The 25077-nt window shown below is 41.9% G+C and overlaps 1 protein-coding gene across 1 annotated transcript in view; it reads right to left on the reverse strand.

Annotated features, from left to right (window-relative positions):
• Positions 1 to 627: 627 nt before the first annotated feature.
• pamr1b (peptidase domain containing associated with muscle regeneration 1b) overlaps positions 628 to 25077 on the reverse strand; it is a 28407-nt gene continuing 3957 nt past the window's right edge. Inside the window, exons 2-14 of the mRNA XM_069686277.1 lie at positions 20286 to 20462; positions 17295 to 17420; positions 16620 to 16734; positions 12287 to 12504; positions 11449 to 11556; positions 8090 to 8260; positions 7761 to 7952; positions 6709 to 7563; positions 6443 to 6619; positions 4477 to 4543; positions 4128 to 4357; positions 1709 to 2067; positions 628 to 1631 (exon numbers count right to left, since the gene is read on the reverse strand). Coding sequence (XP_069542378.1) covers positions 1065 to 1631; positions 1709 to 2067; positions 4128 to 4357; positions 4477 to 4543; positions 6443 to 6619; positions 6709 to 7563; positions 7761 to 7952; positions 8090 to 8260; positions 11449 to 11556; positions 12287 to 12504; positions 16620 to 16734; positions 17295 to 17420; positions 20286 to 20415 — 3315 coding nt within the window. The 5' untranslated portion in view covers positions 20416 to 20462 and the 3' untranslated portion in view covers positions 628 to 1064. The remainder of the gene's footprint in view (positions 1632 to 1708; positions 2068 to 4127; positions 4358 to 4476; positions 4544 to 6442; positions 6620 to 6708; positions 7564 to 7760; positions 7953 to 8089; positions 8261 to 11448; positions 11557 to 12286; positions 12505 to 16619; positions 16735 to 17294; positions 17421 to 20285; positions 20463 to 25077) is intronic.

Genomic DNA, 25077 nt, shown 5'->3' on the forward strand with positions numbered 1-25077 from the left:
TGCTCTTCAAAACAACAGTCTGTTATCGAGAAATAGCAGACCTCGGAATGCTGTGATTAACCAATCAGACTCAAGTATTTAACAAAGCCGTGTAATAATGTCATATAAAATTCTAAGAAGCACAATTTAATGCAGGTTAAAGAATTGAGACGTTATTTAAGTATCAGCGTCAACGTTTAACCATTATCATGTTCAGTATTATTTAAATATCATCAGATTAAGAGGAAATGAACCAACAACCAGGGCCCAGCTCCTTCATTGTGTCTCCTGAACATACAGTAAAAATGTATTCTTTCCTGCCCCCTTTAGGAAGTCCATATAAGCTGCAGATCCTCCATCTCTGTAATCTCACTTCTGAATAATGGAGAAGGGTCAGATTGGAAGTAATTGATTTAATTTGCGTGCAGAAGAGGGAATTGATCTGTGAGTAACGTGCTCCGTTTACGGTTGTGAAAATGGTGCTGCTCTGACCTGGATTCATTTGCTTCACAGCGTGCGCCCATCATGTGCTTTATAGAGCAAATATATGGTGTAATGTAATGATTGAAATCTGGACGCAGTCAGTAGAAAATATCTGTGTATGGTATGCAGACACACTAAAGTAACCAGACTCTTACCAGCTTTACCACACCCACATTTCTTTAATTAAAAAACGTCATGATTTAATACAATATGTACATCTCTTTAGTCGTTATATTGCTTGAATAATACAGTACATTACAACATATATACATACCAATGGGTAGAATAAAAACCATCATGACCCGGAGGCTCAAGACGGTTTTCTGGTCATTTTCAAGTCTGTAACCTCAGTTTTAGAGACCTGAACACTGAAGTCTTGTGATGCCCAGCACATCTAATGTGTTAGCACCCCCTTCAGTTAGAGCACTGTGTTGTCCAGTGTTTCCAGTGCTGCTGCATGGAGTGAGAAAATGCCCTTGTGCATGAGGAAAAAAAAAAGATTAGAGGGGATGAAAAACAGACCAGATTTTGGAGGGGATGTAAGATGTGAAGACATTTTTTAGAAGCAAAGACTGAAGAAGGAGGGTCAGCCAGTAGGATTTTTACTTCAGATTGCTCTCTATCCAGTCTTTGAAGTTCGCTACATATGTATAAACCGTGTAGAGGTCAGGATCACACTCCCCTTGATCATACCCAAAGCTCACCAGTCCCACCAGTCTCCACAGCCCTTTGCTCTCCCTCTGCTCCCTGAGCTTTTGATGGCTGCTGGCCTGGTTCTCAGAGAGTGCAGGGAGGACGAGGATCCCCCCAGTGTCAGAGGGACATATGTTAGAGGGCCCATAGTCAGGCTTCTGGCTGCCACAAAGCATATTGTCTGTGACGCTGACTGGCACCCCGTTGCGAGCATACTGCTGCTCACAGGGAACTACATCAGCGAGGTGGACTTGCCCCACCCTCGCCCGCTCATCGGGGCCTAAACTTGGATCAGGAAATGGAGACCAGCCTGTCACAAGCCCCTGTCCAGCGGTTACCTCTTCTCCTTGGCTGTCTGAGAGGCAGAGGGGTAAAACCTTCTCTCCAATCCTTGCTTTGTCCAGTAATTTGACCACAGCGATGTCTGAGTCGAGGATATGGGGGTCGTAGTTTATGTGAACAGCAATTGAGGCCACCTGAAGGAGAAAGACGTGGATTTAGAGTGCAAGTTTTGTTAGAAGAATTATTAAAAACAATATCTCCCTCAGCTTACCCTCAGGTGTTGAAGACCTTTACTCTCCCTGTGGTCATCCCGGAAGTGCTTCCCCACCACCACCTTGATCTTAGCTGCATCAAGTGGATACACCTTCCCCAGCTCGGTCACACAGTGTGCAGCCACCACCACGCTCCGCTGGTTCACCAGAGCCCCACTGCACACCAGCTGCCAGTCAGATGCTTGGTTGTAGTTTCCATTTCCTGCTCCAACGTTCTTCTTCAGGGACCCTGCCTGGCTGTCTGCCTTGGACACCTTTGTCTCCGCTCCGTTGGTGGAGCGGCGGTAGATGGCTGCCAGCCAAGGCCAGTGAGCCTCTGCCGGCCTCTCTGGGTCAAAGGTTGGATGCTTCCCACACACTGCCAAAGAGGAGGTGACAGGATGAGAGGATGGAGAGGGGAAGGACCATAAGCAAGAGGAGGAGAGAGAAAAAGAGGACAGGGAAAAATTAGACTTACATTGAGACTGTGTCAACACTTATTGCTGTGGGACGCTCTTTGAACAGTGTTGCCCTCCTGAGAGCTTTATTTTAAACGTGCACATAAGCCTGCTGTTTCAGTTGTTGCTGCCAAAATGCAAAGCAGAGGCAGAGATAGAACAAAATACTCAAAAACAAAAGTCTTGAGAAGGCCGTAACACTTTATCCTGATTTGATAATAAATAAATATGAATAAAACAAGTAATAAATAAGCAACTTATGAGCTGTTCTTGGGACTTTGTTCCACAATATCGTGTTCTGCACCCTTCAAAAATGAATCTACTGTATGTCAAGTGTTTGTTGACCCCCTTAATAAAAGTGTGCAGACCCCTTTTATTAAAGTTAAACACCTCCCACACACCTTACATCTTTCCAGGTTGGTATAAGCCATAAGCATTGGACAGTTTTGTGACCTCTACAAATAGTGATAAAAGTTGCTGCCCCAGTATGATCCCCTTACGCTCTGCACAGAGAGGATGATCTTGGAAGTTGTTATGAAGAAAGCAAATAACTCCTTTTAAGTGATTACGTTTGGAGTTCGGTTCAAACTGTACCTCTCTGTTCGGAAGAAGTCAGGGCAACCTGAAGTGTTATAGCATCAGATTCATCCTTAAAACATCCGACATTTTCATGCAAATGTGAAAGTACAGTGTGAGTGGATGAGCTTCTGTACATGCTGTACGAGGATAACCAAACTAAACAGCAAGAGAGCTATGAACAGATCCAGATTAACAAAGCAGGAACAGACAAAACATTTACTTCACTTTCACTTATTGTACGTATTTTGTATTATATCGTTTTTATATTCTTCATTCTTCTATTATTCTATTTATGTTCCCTAACAGTAGGGGTACTGATGCTCCTCGCTACCTATTGTTGTTTTTAATTCTACCCCTGTGTTTATTGTTCTGCACCTAAACACCAAGTCAAAGTCCTTGTGTGTGAAAACCTACTTGGCAATAAATTGATTCTGATTCTGACAGTCTGCAGCTTCGGGTGTTGGTCAGACTTCAACTAAACTCGACAAGGCTGTCCTTGCTTGTTTGCATCATCAAAAGTTATTGAACCCCTGCCACAAACGAATGTCTATAATGTGAACAAGAACCTTTCTGTAAGAAGCAATGACAAAATTAGAAGGTCATGGACACATAACTATATTACCGTCATCTGTGAGGAATGTGCAAACCTCTGTGGGCGGCTGTGTGGTAGAGTCTGTCGTTTCTCAGAAGGTTGGGAGTTCGATCTCTGACGACTACAGTCACATATCGAAGTGTCCTTGGACAAGACACTGAACTCCAAAATGCTCCCAAAAGTGTAGCCATTGGTGGGTGAATGTGCATAGATCCAGACTGGAGATTGGCACTTAGGCCTTTGCCTTCAGTGTGTGAATGAGTGTGTGAATGGGTGAGTGTGACAAGTTGTGTAAAAGCGCGTTGAGTGGTCGGAAGACTAGAAAAGTAAAGTCCATTTACCATTTGTCACAGCACCTGGCTGTGTTTACATTATTAACATAAGTGATTTCACATTTAAGACGTTGTCGATGTAGATTAAAATGAGACTGTTGTGCAGGTAGTTTGTACATTTACACCCTGGAAGAAGCCTTTTTTAATCAAAGATGCCCAGCTTTTAAACTATCTCAAAGTGCTACCTCAGAGCTCATATTAGCTAATCGCTTCATTAGCTTAGCATTTTTTACAGAGCAGTAATGAGAGGACTTAAACTGGCAGGTGTAGGCTACTTAGGAGCTGGATGAAGAGGATGAAAATAATGCATGTGCCCACAGTGAGATAAGTACACCACATCCATGTGATCTCATCATGATTCTGTATCGTCTTACAGTTGTTTATATGTGGGTATAAATCACTGTATTTAATTTTGTGTCAGTAGGATTCTTCTATGAAAGTAAGGTGGGTTTTTCATGTGGTCCTCTGCTGCCCTCACCTGGTGAACAGGACACATGACGCCCGCTCCATTTCCCGGTCTTCAGGCAAGTGCGGCGTGAGCTGCCAGAGTGTTGGTAGAACTGAGAGGCACACTCGTACTCTATGTGCGTGTAAAGTTGATGGAAGCCCTGAGGCAACTTGGAAAGCAGTGGGGGGCCTTTTGAAGGGTCGTCAGACTGCAGCAGCCGGCCCAGCATTGAGGAGTAGAGCTTGTGCACAGGTGTCTTTCTGAGGGGAAAAGAAGAGGATATGTAGACACACCCCTGAGGTTGAGTAAATGCATTTGAAAGTGACATGCTTGGTAATATTCATGCTTATTATATAACACAGTGCACTAGTAGACATACCTGGATGGTGCCTGAGGTGGCAGGACTCTTTGTTTAACCAGGTCTGACACTTTGGGCTCCCGACATGCTGCAAATAAACACAAATTAATGTTACACGAGCAATACACACACCAAAGTTGCATTAACATCTTCTGGCATAAACACTGAAACCAAACCTGTCTCTGTTTGTCTTATAACAGTAACATAAATGACAAAGCGGCAAGTGCTTGGGAGGTGCAGGTGGATTTTGTTAGCTTTGGACGGAGCAAGACTCGCTGTTTGGCCCTGTTTCAGTCGTCCTTTAACCTACATGTGAGCTAATCGGCTGCAGGCTGTAGTTTCATAAAGCAAACAGTCCTGAGAGTACAATACTCTCTTCTAAATCTCAGCAAGCCAGAGAAAAACAGAATGTTGAAACATCTATCCAGTCGAGTTGAAAAATATTCTTTGGCAGCTGCATATCCTCCCACAGCAGAACTTGCTTTGTCTTTTTATGTCAGCTCTTTAATTCATCAGGATAGTCCAGCTAATGGATAGTTTGACCACTTACCTTTTGGCAAAGAGCTGAAGAACATACAGGCCCAAAATCCATTTAGAACTAATTAACATTTGCAGCTCTAGACTGATGGATAATTATCCTGAATAAATCCTTTAGCCACTATCATTTAACTTTAGCATTTATTTAGCATTAAGCATTTTATAACCATTTACTTACTAGCCTTTATATCTAAAAGTTTAATGGCCTGATATTAAGTGAGAAAACAAAGAGCCCTGACACATTACTCAACCACTTGCTCATTTTGTAATTAAACATTCAGTCTGCAGTTTCTGCTTTAAAACCTTTTAGGGCCTAAGTGTCCACTGGCAGCGCCTATTTTCTAAACAAATTCAATGCAGTTCAGCATTTTCTCCGCTCTGCTCTACTCTGCTAATCCGGAACAGATCGGCTGCAGGAGCCGTATTTGTCAACAGAGCTGTCAATCATCCTTTTGACAGCATCAAATAACTAAACTTGTCAGAAAATTGAACACTTGGACGTAAATCAGCATGATAAGAACTACCTATAATGACCATGTTTGAGAAACATTTATTTGGTGTGAATTTTGATTTTATATTTTGACTAATGTCCCATCTGTTAACATGGAGGAGGCGGGCTTTATAACCTATACTGCAGCAAGTCAGCAGGGGGCGCTAGAGATGTTTTGGCTTCACTTTAAGGGAGCTGTCATGTCGATTTTTATACAGTCTATGCTCTCTGTTCACATAATCTTAGTTGAAAATATTTCTACTTTTGGAACACCGCCGCTAACGTCCATGTCACATGTCAATGTCACACACAATCAAGAAGGGGTGGGACTCTACTATATCTTCTTTGTCAACCATAATGGCGGAGGAGAAGCTAATCCTTTTGTCTTTGCATTGTTTTTATATGTTCTTTGTACAATTTCCTTAAATAAAAGCAAATATTAAGCATGCAGAGCAATTTAAAACAGACTTAACGATCACTACCGAGGGAAGCAGAAGTGCTGCCAGACAACTTTCGTAACCTAGCAACAGTAAGCATCGGTAAAAAGCGCTCTGAAATTGAGGTCATGGGGGCTGCCAGCGCTAAAAATGGCGTAAGTGGACACAGGCCCTTAAGGTGCTTTACCTTATTAGAAGGTGTTAATAATCTATCAATGCATTACCTTCCACACACAAACAACTCACATCATTATTATCATAATTGGAAAATAAACAAACTGAAAATTAGAATTTTTCATGTGTTATGGTGCGGAAGAGTGGCCAGAATGGTGTTTTTTGACAGAAAATGTTGATGTCGTATCGTGGCTGACCTTTGACCTTTTAAGTATAGAGTGTCATCACTTAATAATTCTATCCTGGCAGACATTTTTGAGTAATTTTTGTCATAATTAGCGCAACTTTCATTAGGTCACAGTGACCTTTGTCTCTGGCCAAGTATGCAGAACCAAACAGACATCAGTACCTCTGACACACAGGGGTTGTTTGCCGCTCCAGGTTCCATCTGTCTGGCAGCTACGTCGGGTGTCACCACTGAGGGCGTACGAGTGGTTACAGAAGAACTCCACCGTGTCGGGCTTTACCCCAGGCACCGGCTGGTGGTAGCCGTGGTAGAGGCGAGGGAGAGGAGGGCAGTTTTTCTCTGCAGGAGGGGGACAGACAGTCGGTAAGGGTGAAGATCAAAGAGATGTAATAATATTAATTTGAATTTTTCCTCTGTGGGTATCTCACCTGTGAAGCTTTGGTTTGCTTCTTTCTCCTTCTCTTTTTCTCTCTCCTTCTCCAACTCCTCCTTTGTTTTCTCAGCAGGCTCCTTCTCTGCCTTTTCCTCTTTAATTGTTGGTTTTTCCCTTTGCCTCCCACTTTCCTCACCTCCCGCTCTGTACATGGTGTACTGTGTAATGTTTACTCGAGTGGGAATGATCTTCCTCCCAGTGGTATCTATGGTATTATTGTCTGTCTTTGTGTCTGTTCTATCTTGTATAACTGTGTTGTTCTTTGTCATTTCCAGTTCAAATATCTCCACTGTGTTTTCCCCCTCAGATATCACCGTCCTGAGCTTGGTATCATTAGGGCCGACTTTGTCTCGATCTTTTTTCCCGTTCACCTGCTCCTCCTTCCTTTCCTTTTCCCCTTGTCCTTTGTCTTTTATCACAACTATTTCAGTTATGTCCGTCTTTCCTGTATCAACGCCTGTGTCTTCTTTTTTCACAGGTGGCTTTGCTACCTCCGGTTCTTTCTTCTCAACTGTGTTCAAGCTGTTGTCTGGGCCTTCACCGTCCTCTTTATCTTTGCTTCCTCCTGTGGGTTTTTCTGACCCAGTATTTCTTTCCTCTGGCTCTTCTTCATTCCTACCCTCAACCACAGTTATATCTGGAATGGTACCAGTGTATTTATCTCCTCTGTCGACTGCTGTTGTATTCCTGTGCCCAGTGTTTATATCTCTTCCTCCACTTTCTTTCTCTCCAGCTGTGTTCTCTTGGTCTTTCTCTTTAGTTTTGCTGATGTCTTTGTCGATGTAAACATCTGTTTCTATTTCTTTTGTCTTGTCTTTGTCCTTTTCTGCTTCAGTGAGAGTGTTATTCACTGCAAATGAAGAATAAAAGAAATTACTGAATTGTGACTTGGCTGGGCATGCAGATTTGCTCCAGGCTGTGACTCATTTTCTGATCCATTAAGGATTTTTATCCTCATTAAATGAAGTCAAATGGAATTTGTTATTTGCACTTTTTGCACTGACTCATCCTTTTTTTTTTTTTTATCTCCAAAACACTCTGTCTGACCTTTGGTGCACACAGGAGGAGGCCCGCTCCAGGTGTTGTTAGGAAGGCAGGTTCTCTGGGAGTTCCCGCTGAGTTCATAGGGATGGTAGCACAGGTACTGCAGAGCGATGATGACATCATTGGGTCCATAAACCAGGAAGTGGTCCCCATGTGTTGGCTTTGGAGGTAAGGTGCAGACTCTTTCGGCTGGCACTGGAGACAGGAAAGAAAACCAGGCTTCAAGAAGTTATCTGCACTAAAGGGCATTATGTATGACCTTAATCCATAAGTGAATGACTCATATACGCAGTATTTTAAAGAGAAATAAACAATTCACTTTAATATCTTACCACACTTTGGGGCCAGTGCACTCCAGGAACCATCACTCAGGCAGATAGCTGTACGAACCCCTCGCAGCTCAAAGCCAGGATCGCAGCGGAAAGTGATGCGTGCGCCCGAGTGATGAAACAAACCCTCTGTGGACCCATAAGTGGGAATCGGTGGCCTTTGGCAGCCCACCACTGAGTGGAAACACAGGCATGCACATTTTATTCATGAACACAGGCTGTTTCGATGCAACAAAATGAACATGTAAAAAGGGTTGGGGAGGCATCTCTTAGCATTCCTCCAACAACCGTTAACTGCATCTCCCTGCAGAAGAAGAAGACCACACAAATAGACCTTCAGTGGGTTTATCACCGTCTGGTGTTTGCAGGTCCGACAGGTAGCCCATAAAGCAAAATCTCCGCTCTCAGACTGTGAATTTAAAAATATCCACATCTTTAAAAGCCCGGCCTGCTTCCTTAGAGGCTCATTAATGAATAATTTCACCCATTGTGGTTAAGTGTGAACAGTTCACAGCAAGACTTTCAAACATAGCTTGTAAAAGAGGAATAAATAGATGCAATAAATGAGCTTTAGTCAAAACAGTTCAATTTTCCAGTGTTGTAAAAGTAGGTTTTATGAAGTGGGGTATAGGGGGTTGGTAAAGGGGGTGGGGCAATGTTGTGTATTACTCTGTTATGTGACAATCTACTGCAAAATAAAAGCATCCATGACATTAAAGTAATAATCTGGAAGATTTTCATTTAAATGTGTCTGTTAAGTCACTATCTACCACTGAATGAGGTAACACAATGGTGATTTAGCCTATGGCCCACTGATGAAAGCCTATGCAGAATTATGGACTGGGAGTCACAAGCGGTGTCAAGTTAGTGATAAGTTTTCCATCAGCCAGTAGTGGTTGGTGTGACAGAGAGGGTAGGCGCTAAGCGGCTGCTTTTCCGGTCTCTGCAAGTGTTGCGAGTAAGCAGCAGAGATGTGGACTTGAGACTTGGTGACTTGGACTCGAGTCGACTCGAGTCACTGTTTTGATGACTTGTGACTTGACTTGACAAAAAATAAATGACTTGAGACTCGAATTGACTCGAGGCATGATGACTCGGATGACTTGAGTGCGTTCATAAGTTTGAATGTTAGCTGTTAAATGTAAAATGATGAAATTCAATGTTGTCAAGTTTCTGTTTAACCATCAAGTTTGTACGCAGCGCAAACTGGGAATCATGATTGGACGACTCAAAAAGCTCCCCGGTATGTGATTGTCATGACTGGATGACTGGCTGTCAGTCAAACTCCTCGCAATGGCATCACGCAACATCAAAGACCCCAAAAAGAAGCCTCATCAGTCGTCCTCGTTACTACTCAATACGGTCTCAGACCAGACCATCATCATGGCTGCGTCTGTGCCAAGATAATACAGATACAATTCATCGTCATTCTTTTTGAACACATTATATAAATTGGCCAATAATATCATTATTAGATGAGCTACTAATAAAAACCTTTACAAAGAGCAGATACTACAGGTAAGAGTGCTGGATCTTGGGTGGAAAAAAAGACTTGATTTGCCTTAAAAAAAGGACATGAATTGACTTGCCATCTATTTGTAGCTTAAATGCAAACTCCAAATGTTGTGGTTCAGGAGTTCACAAAAGCCCAAACACATACGTGTTAACACTAAGGTTATCGTACCATAACCCTCTGAGGGATATTCCCTGTGGAGTTTATTGTGTTGTTGGGTTTAAGTTGGGTCAGATCCATGACATTCACTGGCTGTGTTTTTAAAGCTTCAAACCAAGGAACTGTCCCAATGATCTGCTTCACAGTATTTTCAACATTTAGCCCCCTAGGGGGCGGGGAATGCTGTTGGCTGACCACAAGTAAACTGTTGTTGACCTTTGAAATTGTTGATGGATCCTGGGGTGTTGTGGGTATTGTTGTTTTGTGCTTTGAGAATCCAATCTTCCATGACAGGTTTTCTCTTGAGATATAATCACAGTGGAGTTTATTTGGGTGGAATGCTTACATAATACAAAGAACCACACACACTGTAAGTTAATCATCATTCCTTTAGTTAGCTCCTTGGAAACTATGTTGAGCGCTGCACGCCTTAACAGATTAAGAGAGATTAAACGGTGCCAGAAAGTGGAGAGAAGTCTTTTTCTATCCTCATAACATGTCAAAACTCTGTTATACAGAAAGAGTTTTAGCTCAGGCTTACAACAGCTGACAGGTTGATTATTAGAGATGTAAAATATGGCTGATGTCAGGTTCATACTTTAAATTCTCCATCTGCCTCCGAGGCACAAATGTAGACTACACTTCCTCTACAAAATGTCAGACATTAGCGATATTCCAGCTCTATTCCATTAAGATTAACAGCTGAGGAATCCTCACGGGAATACAGATGAATGCACACTGTGTGGACTTTTTTATGGGGGGCTCCTCCAGCGGAAAAGCTGGCTTGTGTTACAGAAGTCGAATTGTTTCACCATCAGTTTTATTGACTCAAATTTAGCCTTAAAAAAGGGTCCATGGGTAAAAAAAAGGGAGTGGGGTTCAGGAAGTCTGTTTTTGCAGGATCTTAAGGGAGGTGTGTAGGATATAAAAAACTCAAGTTGGGGTCCAGACAACCATAAATAAAAGACCTCGTAGGGCCAACCGCTCTCTGATTGAGCTGGACTCCACATGAGCTCTGCCAGTGTGGTGGTTGAAATGGCCGCACATTTAGGGTGGCATATAGTGGGTATCTTTAGAAACCACAGCAATTCTTAGCTAACTCTAAAAATAAGCATTTTTTCTGTGTATGTTTGTAGGAGAACCTAAACCTTCCTTAGTTTTCTTCTTTTTCTTTTGCCCATAGCAGTAGCAGTGCCTAATTTCATACAAAAATATTTGTTACACGGTCATTTGGATCTGCTCCCCATCTGCTGTAATTTGTTTTCTACTTCTTTTAAAGCTGACTGACCAAAAACTGTCGATGGGACTGAACTAACAGGGAAGGCAGCTGGCCTGAACCTCGTCCAAACCACAGACTGCTCCCTTGTGACTCTGAATCACTGACAGGCTTTTACGACTAAGTCAGTTGTTGATGCGTTTGTTGTAACCAGGTGTGTCCGAGTTTGGATGAAAAATACCAAAAGAATTTTGAGCTTTCATAACCGTCAATACAATAAGACACATGGCGCTAAGACGTCTGGAAAGATGGAAAAATAAAGTCATGCCTACAGTATGTCGTAAAGACTTGTTTATTCTTCATTGTGATTAAATCCTGCAGGGATTTTTATCTTTCCTTACGTCAGTATCCTCCAAAAAAACACAAAATATTAGCATTTTTCAAGCATGACTGTACAGTTATGTTTACACTCACCGTTTTCACACCGCTTGCCTGTGTAGCCAGCCAGACAGGCACAGTGGTACGTGTAAGAACTGTCCAGGATACAAGTCCCATCGTGCAGGCACGGAGAGGAGCTGCAGGCTGTAAACATACGAGTGTGTGAACTTTGGGGTACAAAAAGAAACCTTGTAATCATTAGCTACATAATGATACAATCTGTGTGCGAAAAGGAACAGCTGCACACAACAAGCTACATCAAGGGATTCAAAGCTGGCACAGTTTAAATGTCAGTTTTACTTTCCATTTATATATTAGAGAGTGTGTCTGTAGACAGAGAGCCTCTGTTTACTTTTACTAGATCTGGCTTAGCTGCTCATACATTACAAGTGTGTGTGTGTGTGTGTGTGTTTTAGACCCTCCATATGAGGACATTTCTGGAAAGTGAGGACATTTTAGTTGGCCCTCATATTTTCAATGGGCTGTTAGCAGGCTCAACACCATGACGAAGGATTTTGCCGAAACGTGTAGGTGTCAGTCACGCACCGTTAAAGGCTTTTTATTAGACATCTGCCTCTGAGTGACATGGAAACTTCCTTCTTGTTTGCATTTGTTGAAGCCCATGAGTCTAAAGAGCCTCTTTGTTCATTGAGTATTACTTTCCAAATTACTTTTTATTTATTGTGAACTTGTTGGCAATTTTATTGGAATAGGACTTGATTTAGGGTTTAATGTCAAAGTTGTCCTCAGACAGCAGTTATAGCTTTTAGGGTAGGGTTTGCACTGTGTCACCAATGTTCCTTAAAAGTTGTAAAAACATAGATACTGGTAGTAACAGTATTTTGTTGTTGTATGACACTGGTATTTGACCTGCCTGAATTCTCCTGGAAAGTTGCAAAGAATCCATCGAAGTTCTTGTAACCGTCGGACACAAAGAGGATGTGCAGACTGTTGCCCGAGCTCTGAAGTGGTACAGGTCTGTTGTTCCCACAGAATCGACCAATCACAGCTGAGTTGAGGCTGTCACCATCTCGGACCTCCACGTAGTCATAGCGACAAGAATGGTGAAACTCCAGACTGAGCATCATGAACCTGTAAGGTAGAGGATGAGCATAAAAACAGTTTTAAGTATATTTCAAAATAAAATGTATCCATCACAGAAAAACTTTAACTGCTCTTCAACCTTGACAAATTTCATAGATATGATGGTTAATAAAGCAGATTGACTTTGACATTTTTAAGGGCTGCCCCTCAAAAGGTCTACGATTGGAGTCATCAGTTGAGAAGACCAAGGCTCGGCCCGCATTTTCTCATTTAAATCTCTGCACATTTGTTTTTTTGCTGCGTCATTGTAGACAATGCAGGAGCAAGAGCATGGCAGCATGTAAGCTTTGCAGACCAGTCTTGTAATGAACCTTCAGTGTCCATTGTCTACAAGGTTTTTACAGGCAACTGAAATGTAGGCACAGGTTTCCCTCTTTCCAGAAAGAAATTGTTCTCTGGAGGGGCAAGCTCAGATGCGAACTAAACTGTCGCAAACTTAAGCTAACCAGCTGACTAAAATTCTTCATCTAGTTTAACGATGTGTTTTCCTGTCTTACGAGAGCACCTGTGTTCCCTGGCTGTGCCTCGCCAGCTGGCGTCATGGTACTGTCTCTTTAAATACTTCAGCCAGCAACAAGAAATGAAGGCTAATGATAACAACTGTTTACATTATCAGCGACATTCCCCACTATTACATGACTCAAGGTTTGTTATGTGGTCTTAAAGGTAATAAAAGGTAATTGTAACAAAGATAATTAGGATTGTATGCATCAGTATTAGTATTACAGCAAAAGTGTAGACTGAGCTCATAACTAAGACAGGTATAGGCAAGTAAGACCACATTATTAACTGTGTACATAGCCTTTGCACCATGACCTGACTGAAGATGGAATATCTGAGATAATTAATGACACTTGGCAACAACAATACAACTGTCAGCACATTAACAAACCAAAAACAGATGCATATTTGTGGCTTTGTGGCTTTCAAAGGCTTAAGAGGCATTTTGAAAATGTAATTTATCCTCAACACTCAGTTTTACGTGCTCATATAAATGCTCTAACAGTTATGTAGTTGGCCAAAAGCTCTGCTAATTAACAGCATTACCCATCCCCGTCTAAATAAGGGGGTTATATCAGATCAGCAGCTGCTAAATGTCTATAAAATCTATCCATGAATGCTGAATAAACATGTTAATTGCACACTGTAATTTCCAACACAAATAGTAGAAATTGGTGATACAGTCAGGACAGCCAGAAGGGGCTGCTTAAGGAGCTGTTTGAATTTGAATTGAGTGTAATAACTGTTTGGAGAACACTTTTCACTTTAATTTGATTCAATTTGGTTCAGTTGCAGTCAGAGTGTGACTTTGAGAAGACATGCCAGCTGGATTAGGAAAACAGACATGGCTCCTTTTCCCTTCCTGATGTAATCTGCTTGTTCTGACATTGGAGCAGACACGACGGACTGATGAACTTTATACAAGACATTGGTATTGGGAAACTTCCTGTGGCATGGATGAATGAGGACGTTTCCTGTAATCTCTCTTCATATTACTAGTTAATCTATCTGTTAGAGCACGTTTCTTTTGACGTCGCTTTGCTTCATTAACCTTCTGAGTTTGACACTATAAATGTTTTTAGTGGCAAATATGACCAGAAAAGGCAGCAGAGGTAAGACAAGCAACAGATCTCGCCACCGAGTGCTTCTGCTAGCACTAGCAAGCTAAATGAGAGTAACCCAAGCTCACAAATAAGGCATCAATCTCGGATCCCATCGGCTATAGTCTGACGACGATATAGCCTCTGGGGACATCAGTGAACGTGTCGGGCGTATAACTAGCAGTTAGCGATAAACGACTTCCCGTCAAGACTTCCTTTTCCACGTGCTGCATTGTTTACAGAAAGAGAAAACGTTTTCTTGTGATTAACCTGTTATTAACGGGTCTTACCTTTGCCAAAATTACAACATCATGATGCAGATTTGTAAAAAGTCAAAATGAAGCTTTGTCAGGTCTGTCCTCTAGAGGAGAAGAAGACTACTTAAAATGCTCGTTTGTTGAACGGAGGTCGGATCGATCATTTCTGATGCATTCGAGGGAGTCGGGGAAATCTGACCGTTGAACGTCTTTCATCACACAGCGTCAGGGAAGTTATCTCAAGTTGAATTTTAGATATAGAACGGATTGCTGAACTTGTTGCAGATGTCTGTTTATAGAAGACGCTGATGGGAGCCGGGATGTCATTACGGCGCATTACGCTGCTTTTGCTCTCCACACGGACTGTTTCTCCTGCCTACAGATTCTACTTTTCTATATAGAATCTGTAAAGAGAGATTAATAAGGCGTGAGCTTCTGCTGGAATTATGAGAGGGCATTAAATCGGATGTAGCGGTGGTAAAGGAAGAAATGCTGTCTGAATTATGCTCATCTGTCTCCACTCTCTAAACGACCGTTACTAGTCATGTAGAAAAAATTGCATCCATTGAAACGTCTCTTTTTCATTCAGCAGTTTTGTTGCATTTATGTCACAAAGGATATAAAAACATGACATATTTGCACCGAATTAGTTCAGCCAAGCAATCTACAGTTGTTCAGTTTAATGTCAAGCTTTATAGCATAAAATGTACTTGGAATCATTAAATGGCTTTAATGCACACAACAAACCAGCCCGAATCTAACTGTAAGGAGCTTTTGTTCTGCTGAAACCCGGCACACATGCTCTCCTGTAAAGTGCTGTATGTGTAATGGAGAAAATGACAGAAATAGAAAGTTATTACACGACTGAAAGTTATAACTTTCCTTTATAAAAAAGGGGATGTTGCGGTTTCCAAAAACTTTGCTGTAGACTTGCCATCTGCTCATGACATACATCTTGTAAAAATATCCGAACTGAGTGGAAATTTGACATGAGCAGGCCAGCCGTTAATAACTATTACAGATGGACACTGACGAGCCCAAAAACCGTCGCTTTAATGCCAAAATAAACTGAGGCAATTTTAACATCATTGAGACAAAGGTTTGCAATAGTCTTCAGTTTCAAATAGGCACACATTTTTATATGATGGGTGATAATTATACCCACATCAACTTTATTCATTCACCTGCTGGTTGTGTAACCTAAAACACTGCCTCATGCTTTTATAGGGATTCTTCAGCTGAATGTTGTTCCAAAGAAAACTTTCCACTGCAATGTGAATTAATTTTAGCCACGTTAGCATGCCCATCTGTGGTCTCCAATTTTGATTTATCCAATAATGACAAAATACCTGAACACTAATGACAATTTCCACAGCCTTGTACTTTTTGTTCAGTGCTAATGTTAGCATGCTCCTCCTCAAGCTATGTTTGTACACACGGTAAACATTATAAGCTGTCGGCTAGAAATCTACATGATATCGTGCTGAAGCTAGCATTTACCTCAAGTAAAGTCTCACAGAGCTTTTAGCATTGCTGTGCTCTTGGCTTTGTTTATAATAATGACTGATAGAAAAAATTTTACTTTTTTACGGGGCGACAAACTATCTAACCTGTGTTTTTACCAAGCGGCATTCTACAATGTTGAAAAATAAAGCCAATGCGGAGGTGCAAAAAACTGCAGTTCTTGAGGATGGCTCCACAAGCACCAAAAAATCCCAGCTAGCCATTAGCTAGCTAGCCCCCATATCAAAATGTTAACTTTTCACCATAAATAAACATGTTAGAAGTCTGGTCTCTATAGCTAATTTCTCTATTCATGACAAGTTATAGAAGTGTGGCTGCTTGGTTACTCTGCCGTGTTTGTATTGTTGGAACCATTTGGGGAAGTTTAATACAAAATTCTGACAAATAAGACGACTTTCTTTCGGATTTATGGAACTAACTGGCCATCCAAGAAGTCTGCTTTTTCAGTTAGGGAAATGTGCACTAATTAGCAAGTAGACTTCACTCTCCCTACTTGGCTTGTTATCGTGTGCACTATTTATCGTACATTTATTAATTTGCTGTTACATTAATTAATGAATTAATTTTTAATTTAATTCTATTATTTATACAGTAAATGTTTTTAACCCATCAAGCACTGAGATGGGCAACATAATCTACTATCAGTTAATATAATCATTAATCAAGGCAGGTAAATAAGGACCAGTGAACAACTGCAAAAGCACAATGTTTATGTTCTCACCTGAGTTCTATTGTAAAGGGGCGGTCCACCTGTATGGTCCACTCACAGCGAGCGTTGTTGGGGTAACTCTCCAGCACCAAGTGGCCCTGCCGTTTACGGATCACTCCCCCACACGCTGAAAAACACATGGGAAGCACTTTTGGAAAACTGTGCAGAAACAGGGCTGCTATTTAAATTTCAGAGGCTGTTAATTACAGCATAATTATTATTTTGAGGGTCGACATTCAGCTGCTTTGGTTACCATTCAAGCCAAAAGTAATTACACTTGAGTTTCCAAAGCAACGGTAAAGACCCTATGTTGTGCTTAACACAAAGACACATAAACACACAGGGGCCACTGAGGCATTCATCGGCCTTTCCAGGTTCTGTTTTTAATTAAATGTATGCTTGTTGTGCCCCTTGGCAGATCATTTGCATATGTAGAAAGCTACAGTCAGTGTGTTACCAAATGTTACATATGAAGCAGTTTTATAGTATTCTCAACATGTCAACTCATTCAGCTCCTCATGGAAAAGCCTCTGGGCTTATGGCAGCCTTCCAAGCTGGCATAGTTGTCCCAGAGAAGATAAACCAGCAGCGAAGGAGAGCATATAGCACATGGTATTTATTTCACTCAAAAGAAAGCCTCATTGTAAAGACTTTGGTGTCTACTAATCGGGAGATAAAAAGACTTACTCAAGCAGTCTCCACCGGACCAGCCAGGGCGACACTCAGCGCAGTATTGGCCACTAATGAAGAAGTTATCTCTGGGCCCCCATGTGCCGTTGTTACAGCGCTTACAGTTCTCAAATACACTGCAACCTGAAAGAAACAGAGACAGAAAACAAGCAGGAGTCAGGCTGACAGGCAGGAATACAAAGGTTACAAACAGTTTACATTGCGTCTGTCAAAAGAGCGGTGCTTGTTTGTCAGAATTGGAAACACTTTTGCTAGCCCGTACAGCTTTTGGCTGTGTCATCATTCTTCGCCTGCCCTCTGCCATGTTACCTTTAAATAAACTCTGCTAAACTCATTAAGCTCATCTTTCACTACAGCAGAATGGACAAAAAATATTGCAGCTTCCTGAAATAGAAATGTGGAGAAAACCCCCTGCAATGGCTTCCTGTGAGAATGGATTTTCACTTAAGAGACTCCACCGTCCACGTCCTCAGTGTAGGTATGATTTTTAACAACAAATGGGCTGAGGATGTACATACGGGGATATGGGACTGTACACAGGGCTAGATTTACCAGTAAAACGTGATGTACAGGCATCCATTAAATTCCGGACAGCTGTTTTTCCCCCCATATAGGAAAAGTTAAGTAGATTCAAGCTGTGAGGAAAACATGACACACATCTATAGGAGGATGGCATGTAGGAAAATAACATGAAGAAGGAAAGTTGGGGTGCGTGGGCTGAAGCACACGTGCAGACTGTCCCATGTGATTATACTGTAACCTTTATACAGGCCTGTACTTCACAATGATGCGCTCATTTGAGTTGAAACAATAGACTGTATAAAAAGATGGACGACATGACAGCTATCTAAAAGTGAAGCCTAAACATCTCTATCGCCCCCTGCTGACTGGCTGCAGTATAGGTCATAAAGCCCGCCTCCTCCATGTTAACAGATGGGACATGAGTCAAACTATGAAATCAAAATACACGTCAAATACATGTTTCTCAAACATGGTTTCTGTCATTATAGTTAGTTTGTATCATGCTGATTTAAGTCGAAGTGTTTATTTTTAATTAGTTATTTGATGCGGTCAAAAGGATGATTGACAGTTCTGTTGACAAATACGGCTCCTGCAGCCGATCTGTTCTGGATTAGCAGAGTAGAGGAGGAGAGGGAAACTTAACTAAAACAATCACTACAGTCATTGAAGTTTACATATCTGCTTCAGACCAACACAAGAAGCTGTTCTGCAGGGTTTTTTTCTTAGTTAAGTGTGTGTTTTGGTTAGTGGAAATGGCTACTGCAGCTCCACCCGCCAATCTCTACTGCGCAACTCTGGCTCCAAAAACGTCACCAGTGCAAGATGGCAACGCCCACCTCAGGGGTATTTGGTCTTCAATTTTGTACAATGAGAGCAGATGGAGACGCGTCGTCCATCTTTATATAGAGTCATTGGTTTAAAAACACTCAGTTTTACACCCATTTCTTTCACAAATCAAAGTTTAAATTGTGAACAGTTTGTATCTCGTGACTAATCTCTATCTCACTCATTCAAAAGGATTCTGCCAGTAAGTCATGCAATGGAGCCAATGGGAAGTTTCTCTGGAAGCCAACTACCAGTTATTCACAAGTAATTTCAGGCTTTTGTCACACAGTTTGTAATGCTTCAGTGAAAACAGATGTGCAGTTGAAAGACAGACTTGGTGTTGCACAAGCTTCTTTGCAGATATGGAACAATGACTTGAATTTCATTGCTAATTAGAATCACGAGATGCAGCGCCAGCTCGGGCCATTTTGGTGCCCTAGGCAAGTTTAGGATTTGGTGCCAAAAGGTTACAGTTTCTCTGCACAATAATATTACTATATCTTTTTCATATATTGTATGATAGAGCTTACTATAATGTGTTAGGTTATGATGATGTTGATGTGTACCTCAACTGCTATCATTTAACATTTATTGACGTGAGTTGGGAAAAAAAGTGACATTTGTTACCATTATTTTATTGTAATACTAAAAGGGTTTTTCTTCGTTCATAGACACATTTTCAGATAGTTTATGCATTGTGGTGCTGCACCGCTCATCATCTGCTACTTTCTCCTCTCTCACTTCATTTGTGCTCTCTCTTTCCTCTTTCTCCATCATATGCTACTGCATCTCTCTTTTCTGTCTGCCATTCCTTAAACGCTGTGGGATTAGACGAGTAGTGCAAGCTAAGTAAAAACATCAAAACATAAGTCAACAATTATTGACAAGGCACTACAAATGCCAATTTCTTACCCCTTTTCCCATATAAAGATTGAGTTTGAGTTTTCCCAACTGGACCTGAACGCTCCTCTCCTCTCTTTGAAAATTGTGTCAGGAACGCGCAGTGAGTGAGTGGTCAAGCAAGTAAAAGAGAGAGAGCGGAAGTGACGGTAAAGGCGAGCCGAGCAGAGAAACAGGTTGGGAGTAAAGGTGTCACTCTGGCATTATGCTTATAACAATCTCGGATCTCATTGGCTATAGTCTGAGACGATACAGCCTCTGGGGACACCGGAGAACGTGCCGGGCGGTAAGCGATAAACGACTTCCCGTCAAGACTTCCTTTTCCGCGTGCTGCACTGTTTACGGAAAGAGAAACAGTTTTCTTGTGATTTACTTGTTATTAACGGATCTTACCTTAAAATTCAAGCTGATACATGATTGGTCAATATAACTCGGACTACAAGCGTAGTTCAAACAGAAACCAGAACACTTGCCTTCCCGGAAATCCATGTCCCTTCCTACAGATTCTGCTATGTAGACTATTCTACTATATAGAATCTGTAAATAGAGATTAGGCTTATAACACTACAATGTGGCGTCCTAGGCGAGCGCCTATATCGCCTATGCCTTGAGCCAGACCTGGAAGGTTGCATACTTAAGGGCACAAAAAGTGCTATGCTTTTGCCAACTTTTTTATCTGCTCAATGATGTCTGCAGATTCATGGACTTCATCGAATATGAATATTTGCAGAGGATACCTACCTGGATGGATGATGCAGGGGTCACATTCGTTGATAGCGTTGCGACAGCAGGGCACAGCATAGCCCACTGGAGTCCCCTGTAGAGGGCATTTGCAGCGGATCACATCATACTCACAGCAGCCTCTGCACATAACGTTCCACTCCGGGCCTGGGCAGTGGTTGTACAAATACCTGTAATCTAAACGAGACAACATGTCAGAGTCAGCAATCTGGCCAAATCGCTCAAACAGGCAAGCAGGAAACATTAGTTTATATAACCATCATTTTGGACAGAAGTAGGGGGGAGAGAGGAGTCAAACATGCAGTGAATTTGATAGATGTAAGGACGGGCCTTGTTGGAAAAAGAGAGCAGCCACGGGTTATGTTCGGAGCTGCTGCTCCGCGCTGACTCTTGTTATTTCCACTGTCACATGGTTGCAAGCTCCTTGTCAGAGGACCACAAGTCTCTCAGTGGTTAACCTCCTCGATGTGTTCACTTTCTATATCACATCAGGAAACATGCCACAGCACTTAAGTCACTGTCACGAAAACAGAATCAAGTCATTAATCAGAAAGTGATTCAAGACGCGCAGTGTAAATATTGACCTTCTTCTTTTACCCAATATATACAATGTTTAATTGAACAGGCATCCAGTGACTCAAGAACCTTTGAGCCCGAGTGGTTACAATTATGTAAGAGTGGATTTAAAAGCTGAAAAACACAACTGGAAATTCTCTTGTGGCAGATGTGGACGGAGGACTAACAGAAGCTGCACTTTAAACTTGGCTCATTGTCCTTGCAGCAGTTTTTTTTTACCCTCCTCCAGCCCTGCAATCATAATAACTCCTCTGCCCACAACCCTCCCCAATTGTTCTTCCTGTTAGTTTACAACATTAAAAACACACAGACACACTTGCATACTGGTTTTATTTGCAAAACCGTAGTTGCACACTGGGTCTATTTGTCGTTTATAGGAGTTTTGGGGAAACCAAGAATCCTAGACAGAGGCGCACGAATTCGCTGACGCACAAAAGCAACAAGCAGTAGCGATTAATCTCTCAGTGGATGTTTGCAGACAGTCAATGAGAGAGGAGAAGCACAGATGTCTTGGAATGCCGTGAGTCGTCCCTGCTGCCCTTCCACATTAATGATATCATAAATTACGTCTCAGTCCAGCTTCAAACTGGCCTTCTCCTCAGATCCTGGAAGACACAGTGAGGTGAGGTATGACATACAGACTGACATTAATCAAACAGAGAGTGGGTTGCGTAATGCCACGAGGTCAGCTTTTATGTGGGTATAAGGACAGCATTTGAGCTTCATAAAGCTGTTGCAGTCGTTCGGCTGCTTTATGATTCCTGTCGGTAACTAGGATCATTTTTTGATAACACAGGCTCAGCTGGATTTGTGTGTTCACCTTAAAGCATGTTCAGCAAGCCAGCAACAACATGGGGGCTCTCTTTATGGTATGGCGTGCAAAAGATTATGATTTGTTGTCATTCAAACTTTTTTGGACCAATGCACGCTAGTCCCTTACACAATACCCATGCTGTCACACTAACTCACAGTAATGATTTCTCGTGGTGAAAAGCAATCTAAACTTACAACCCCTGATCTTTGTTTTTGAATCAAAGCAGACGCTCTTCTTTTGTCTCAGCTCGGTCTGCCTCGCTGAGACAAAAACAGAGGAGCTCATGGTTTCAGACCAGAAGGACATTTTTGCGGATTTCTTTTGACCAAGTGTGAGAACCACAAACATCCAAGGCATTGGGTACGGCCTGTATGTTTAGAGAGACGTCTGCAGAGACAAGAGGACGACGCTGTGCAAAGAGTGAGGCCATGCATTATGCATCATACATACTGTGAGGCAAGTACAAATATGGATTGTGACAATTGAAAGGAAGCAAAACATTGTCATACCACAGTCTCACTCACATTAAAGACTTGACCGACTTGGTGGGAGACTTGGCTGTGTGATGGAAAATGGAGTGTATTTCACACTATATGTCACATTCACCCTTTCACACGCACATTCATACAGCTGGGTTTCAGACCAGCAACTTTCCAATTGAAGGGCGACCCACTCTGTGTCTGTGCCACAGCAAGATGAAGGCTACAGAGGCCTATTTTTTTTAATTTTCTTTATTTAAGGCTTAAGTCTTAGGCAACATTTAACCAACAGTAACTCAAGTGACATCAATTGTGCCGTTTTAGGTGGGGTACACACTACGTGATAATCAAGCTGATTTTGGGTGAGATTCCCCCCTTCGGACAATAGTAAGCAAAGTCCTGATTTTTTGATGACTCTAAAGATTATCTTGCCAGATTTTCCTGTGGTGTGAGGTATGTTAAGAGTGATTTTACTTCCCCCGATCTGCTCGGAGGAATGTCATGGCCCCACCATTTTCAAGTCGTAAATATGTTCAATATTTCCGATCTGATATCTGTTGTGTGGGGGGAACCCTAAGGGGGAACGCCGAGGACAGCCAAGCACGCACTCTGTGGATTGTCGCGGAATGAAATTGTAGCCAATTAGGAAGCTGACTGAAGAGGCAATTCTTCCTGCCTGTCGTCCGCCATGTTTGTTTACTCTAAAGTCGTGTTTGAGATTTCCAGTGTTGCGAGTCGGGACTCTGGTTGTTGGTGAATGGACTCTGTTAGTGTGTGGTGTGTTGTTTTGGTCATATCCCTCTCCACACTCTACACAGTTTGTTGTCATGTGTGGGGTCTGTCACATTTTCAACATCTGTTAAGATTTTAAAAATCTTTTAGCGTGGGCCAACCTTTTACCAGATTCCATTCATCTCCCTCTGGAAACACAAAGGGCCTTTAAACAGCTTCTTTAAAAAGGGTGTGATTTAAATGATTTTTATAGGTATGATTTCATTAGTGTGAAATTACTTCCTAACTGTATAATGAGCCCTTTTTATCTCCAGAGGCAGGGGGGCTCGTCGGCCATGTTGCGCCGCCATCTTTCTACAGTAGCCAAGAATGGACAAACCAATTGTCTCCATTGGTTCTAGAGAGCGCCTTTTGTTTTTTGGCGTGAGGGATCTCACTTTGTGTTTTATTAATGGAAAACTAGGCCTTTAACATATAACGGAGTCCCTCCCACCATCTGTTACAAAATCAGTGGAGTTCCCCTTCTCCTTATCTGGCACTTCACCTAAAAGAAGAAGGAAAAAACACTATCTGATTTAATTATGTGTTTAAACTTATTTGATAACAGTCGCCTGAGTATGATCCAAAGTCTAGACTGCTTTCCCTGTTCAAAGAAAATTTGTGTCTGCATTTTGAGCCGGGTAATGTTACACAAGAAGGGATGGACTGAAGCCAATGTCAGATGTTTTGCTGGCCAATTTAATCTATAAACCGCGACAATAAGCTGCAATGCAATAAAAAGTGCTGGATAAACACAGCATTTAAAAAGGTGTGAAGCCTGCCACGTGGGTATTGAGCAGCAGTGGCATCGTGTCTTCTCCTTATGGTGCAGCTTTTCTGCTTCCTCACTGAGGTTACCAAAGGATGCTGGCCGGAGACTGTGAAACCTGATTTATAGGGCATAACATGAAAGGGTCAGAAGAGTTTATGAGCTGGCCTGGTAATGTCATTACATGGACGGCTGCGGTGTGTCTTTTCCTTAGATAGAGAAATGGCACCAAGTGGTTGTAACGGCTCTCAGTGTACTTTTAGAACAGCGCAGATTTACAGGAGAAGAGAATCTCCGCTGGTTTGAAGTCATCTTTTATCTCACTTCAGACGGCTTTTGGCAGGATTAGCTTCCCGATAACCACAAGCTGTTTTCTTAATGCTCCTCCTTTACGTAAATAAACACAGTCATAAGCATTTCAAGTGTTTATTCGCTGTGAAAAGACTCTGCTGACCTTCAGCTCTGTTGATAACAGTCATGTTTTGTCTCTGAAGCGTGACTACGGGGTTTCTCCCCCACTGCTGGACGCATGCTGGAATACATCTTTATTGTTTTGGATGACTTTCTCTCCTCTCTTTAATATGTGTTTACTGATTTACAACACCAAATATCTGTCTTACATAACAGCGCTTTGGCCTGCGCTACAGCTTTTTGAACGTATTAATTTCAGTGATAAGCGTACTGCCATGTAAAAACACATCTGCCATGCTTCCAGGTCAACACCTGCAGGGAACTACAGCTTGGACTGTAACTATTTCATGTGGGTTTTTTACAGCAGTTTAGGGAGGTCTTAGCAGGTGTGGAGGTGCATGTGTACAGAAGTTTGCATACAAGCAAGAGGGAGGTTGTCAAAGGACTAGTAGATGCATGATTTGGTTGTCAGTGTTTGAGCACAAAGCAATGTTTTTGGACAGGATACTGTATTTGACTTGTTTTTGTCTGCATAGATACGGAGTAAAGGTAATGTAATGTGTGAAAAAAATGGCATCAACATGTGTTCCAGGTCTGTAATTTAGGTTGTAAGACTGTGCTGTGTGCCTGCGGCTAATGTGTATATAATCACAGAGCTGAAGTGTTGACAGCTGTCAAAGAGGTACAGTAACTAGACAGACATTCATCTGATAAGAAAGTGTGCTTCCTGATTGTGCTGCATGGATTTCTAGCATTTTTTCCATCCAACCTGCCTGATATTTATGTTTTGATACATGTAGTTTATATTGTGTCTCTCTCTGTGTGAGAAGACACTGGCACGAAGCCAAACACAACATAAAAACAGATCACAAATGTTTTTTTTCCCTGCAGTCCTGCAGCTAAGCGTGCAGATTTTTGTGTGGGTTGTTTGGATTTACTGGTCTTATGTAAGTGGTATCTGCCTTTTTTCCA

The sequence above is a fragment of the Semicossyphus pulcher genome, unplaced genomic scaffold, assembly GCF_022749685.1.
Source record: "Semicossyphus pulcher isolate SPU_LCO1_2020_fin unplaced genomic scaffold, fSemPul1.0.p SCAF_8, whole genome shotgun sequence".
Classification (NCBI taxonomy): Eukaryota; Metazoa; Chordata; class Actinopteri; order Labriformes; family Labridae; genus Semicossyphus; species Semicossyphus pulcher.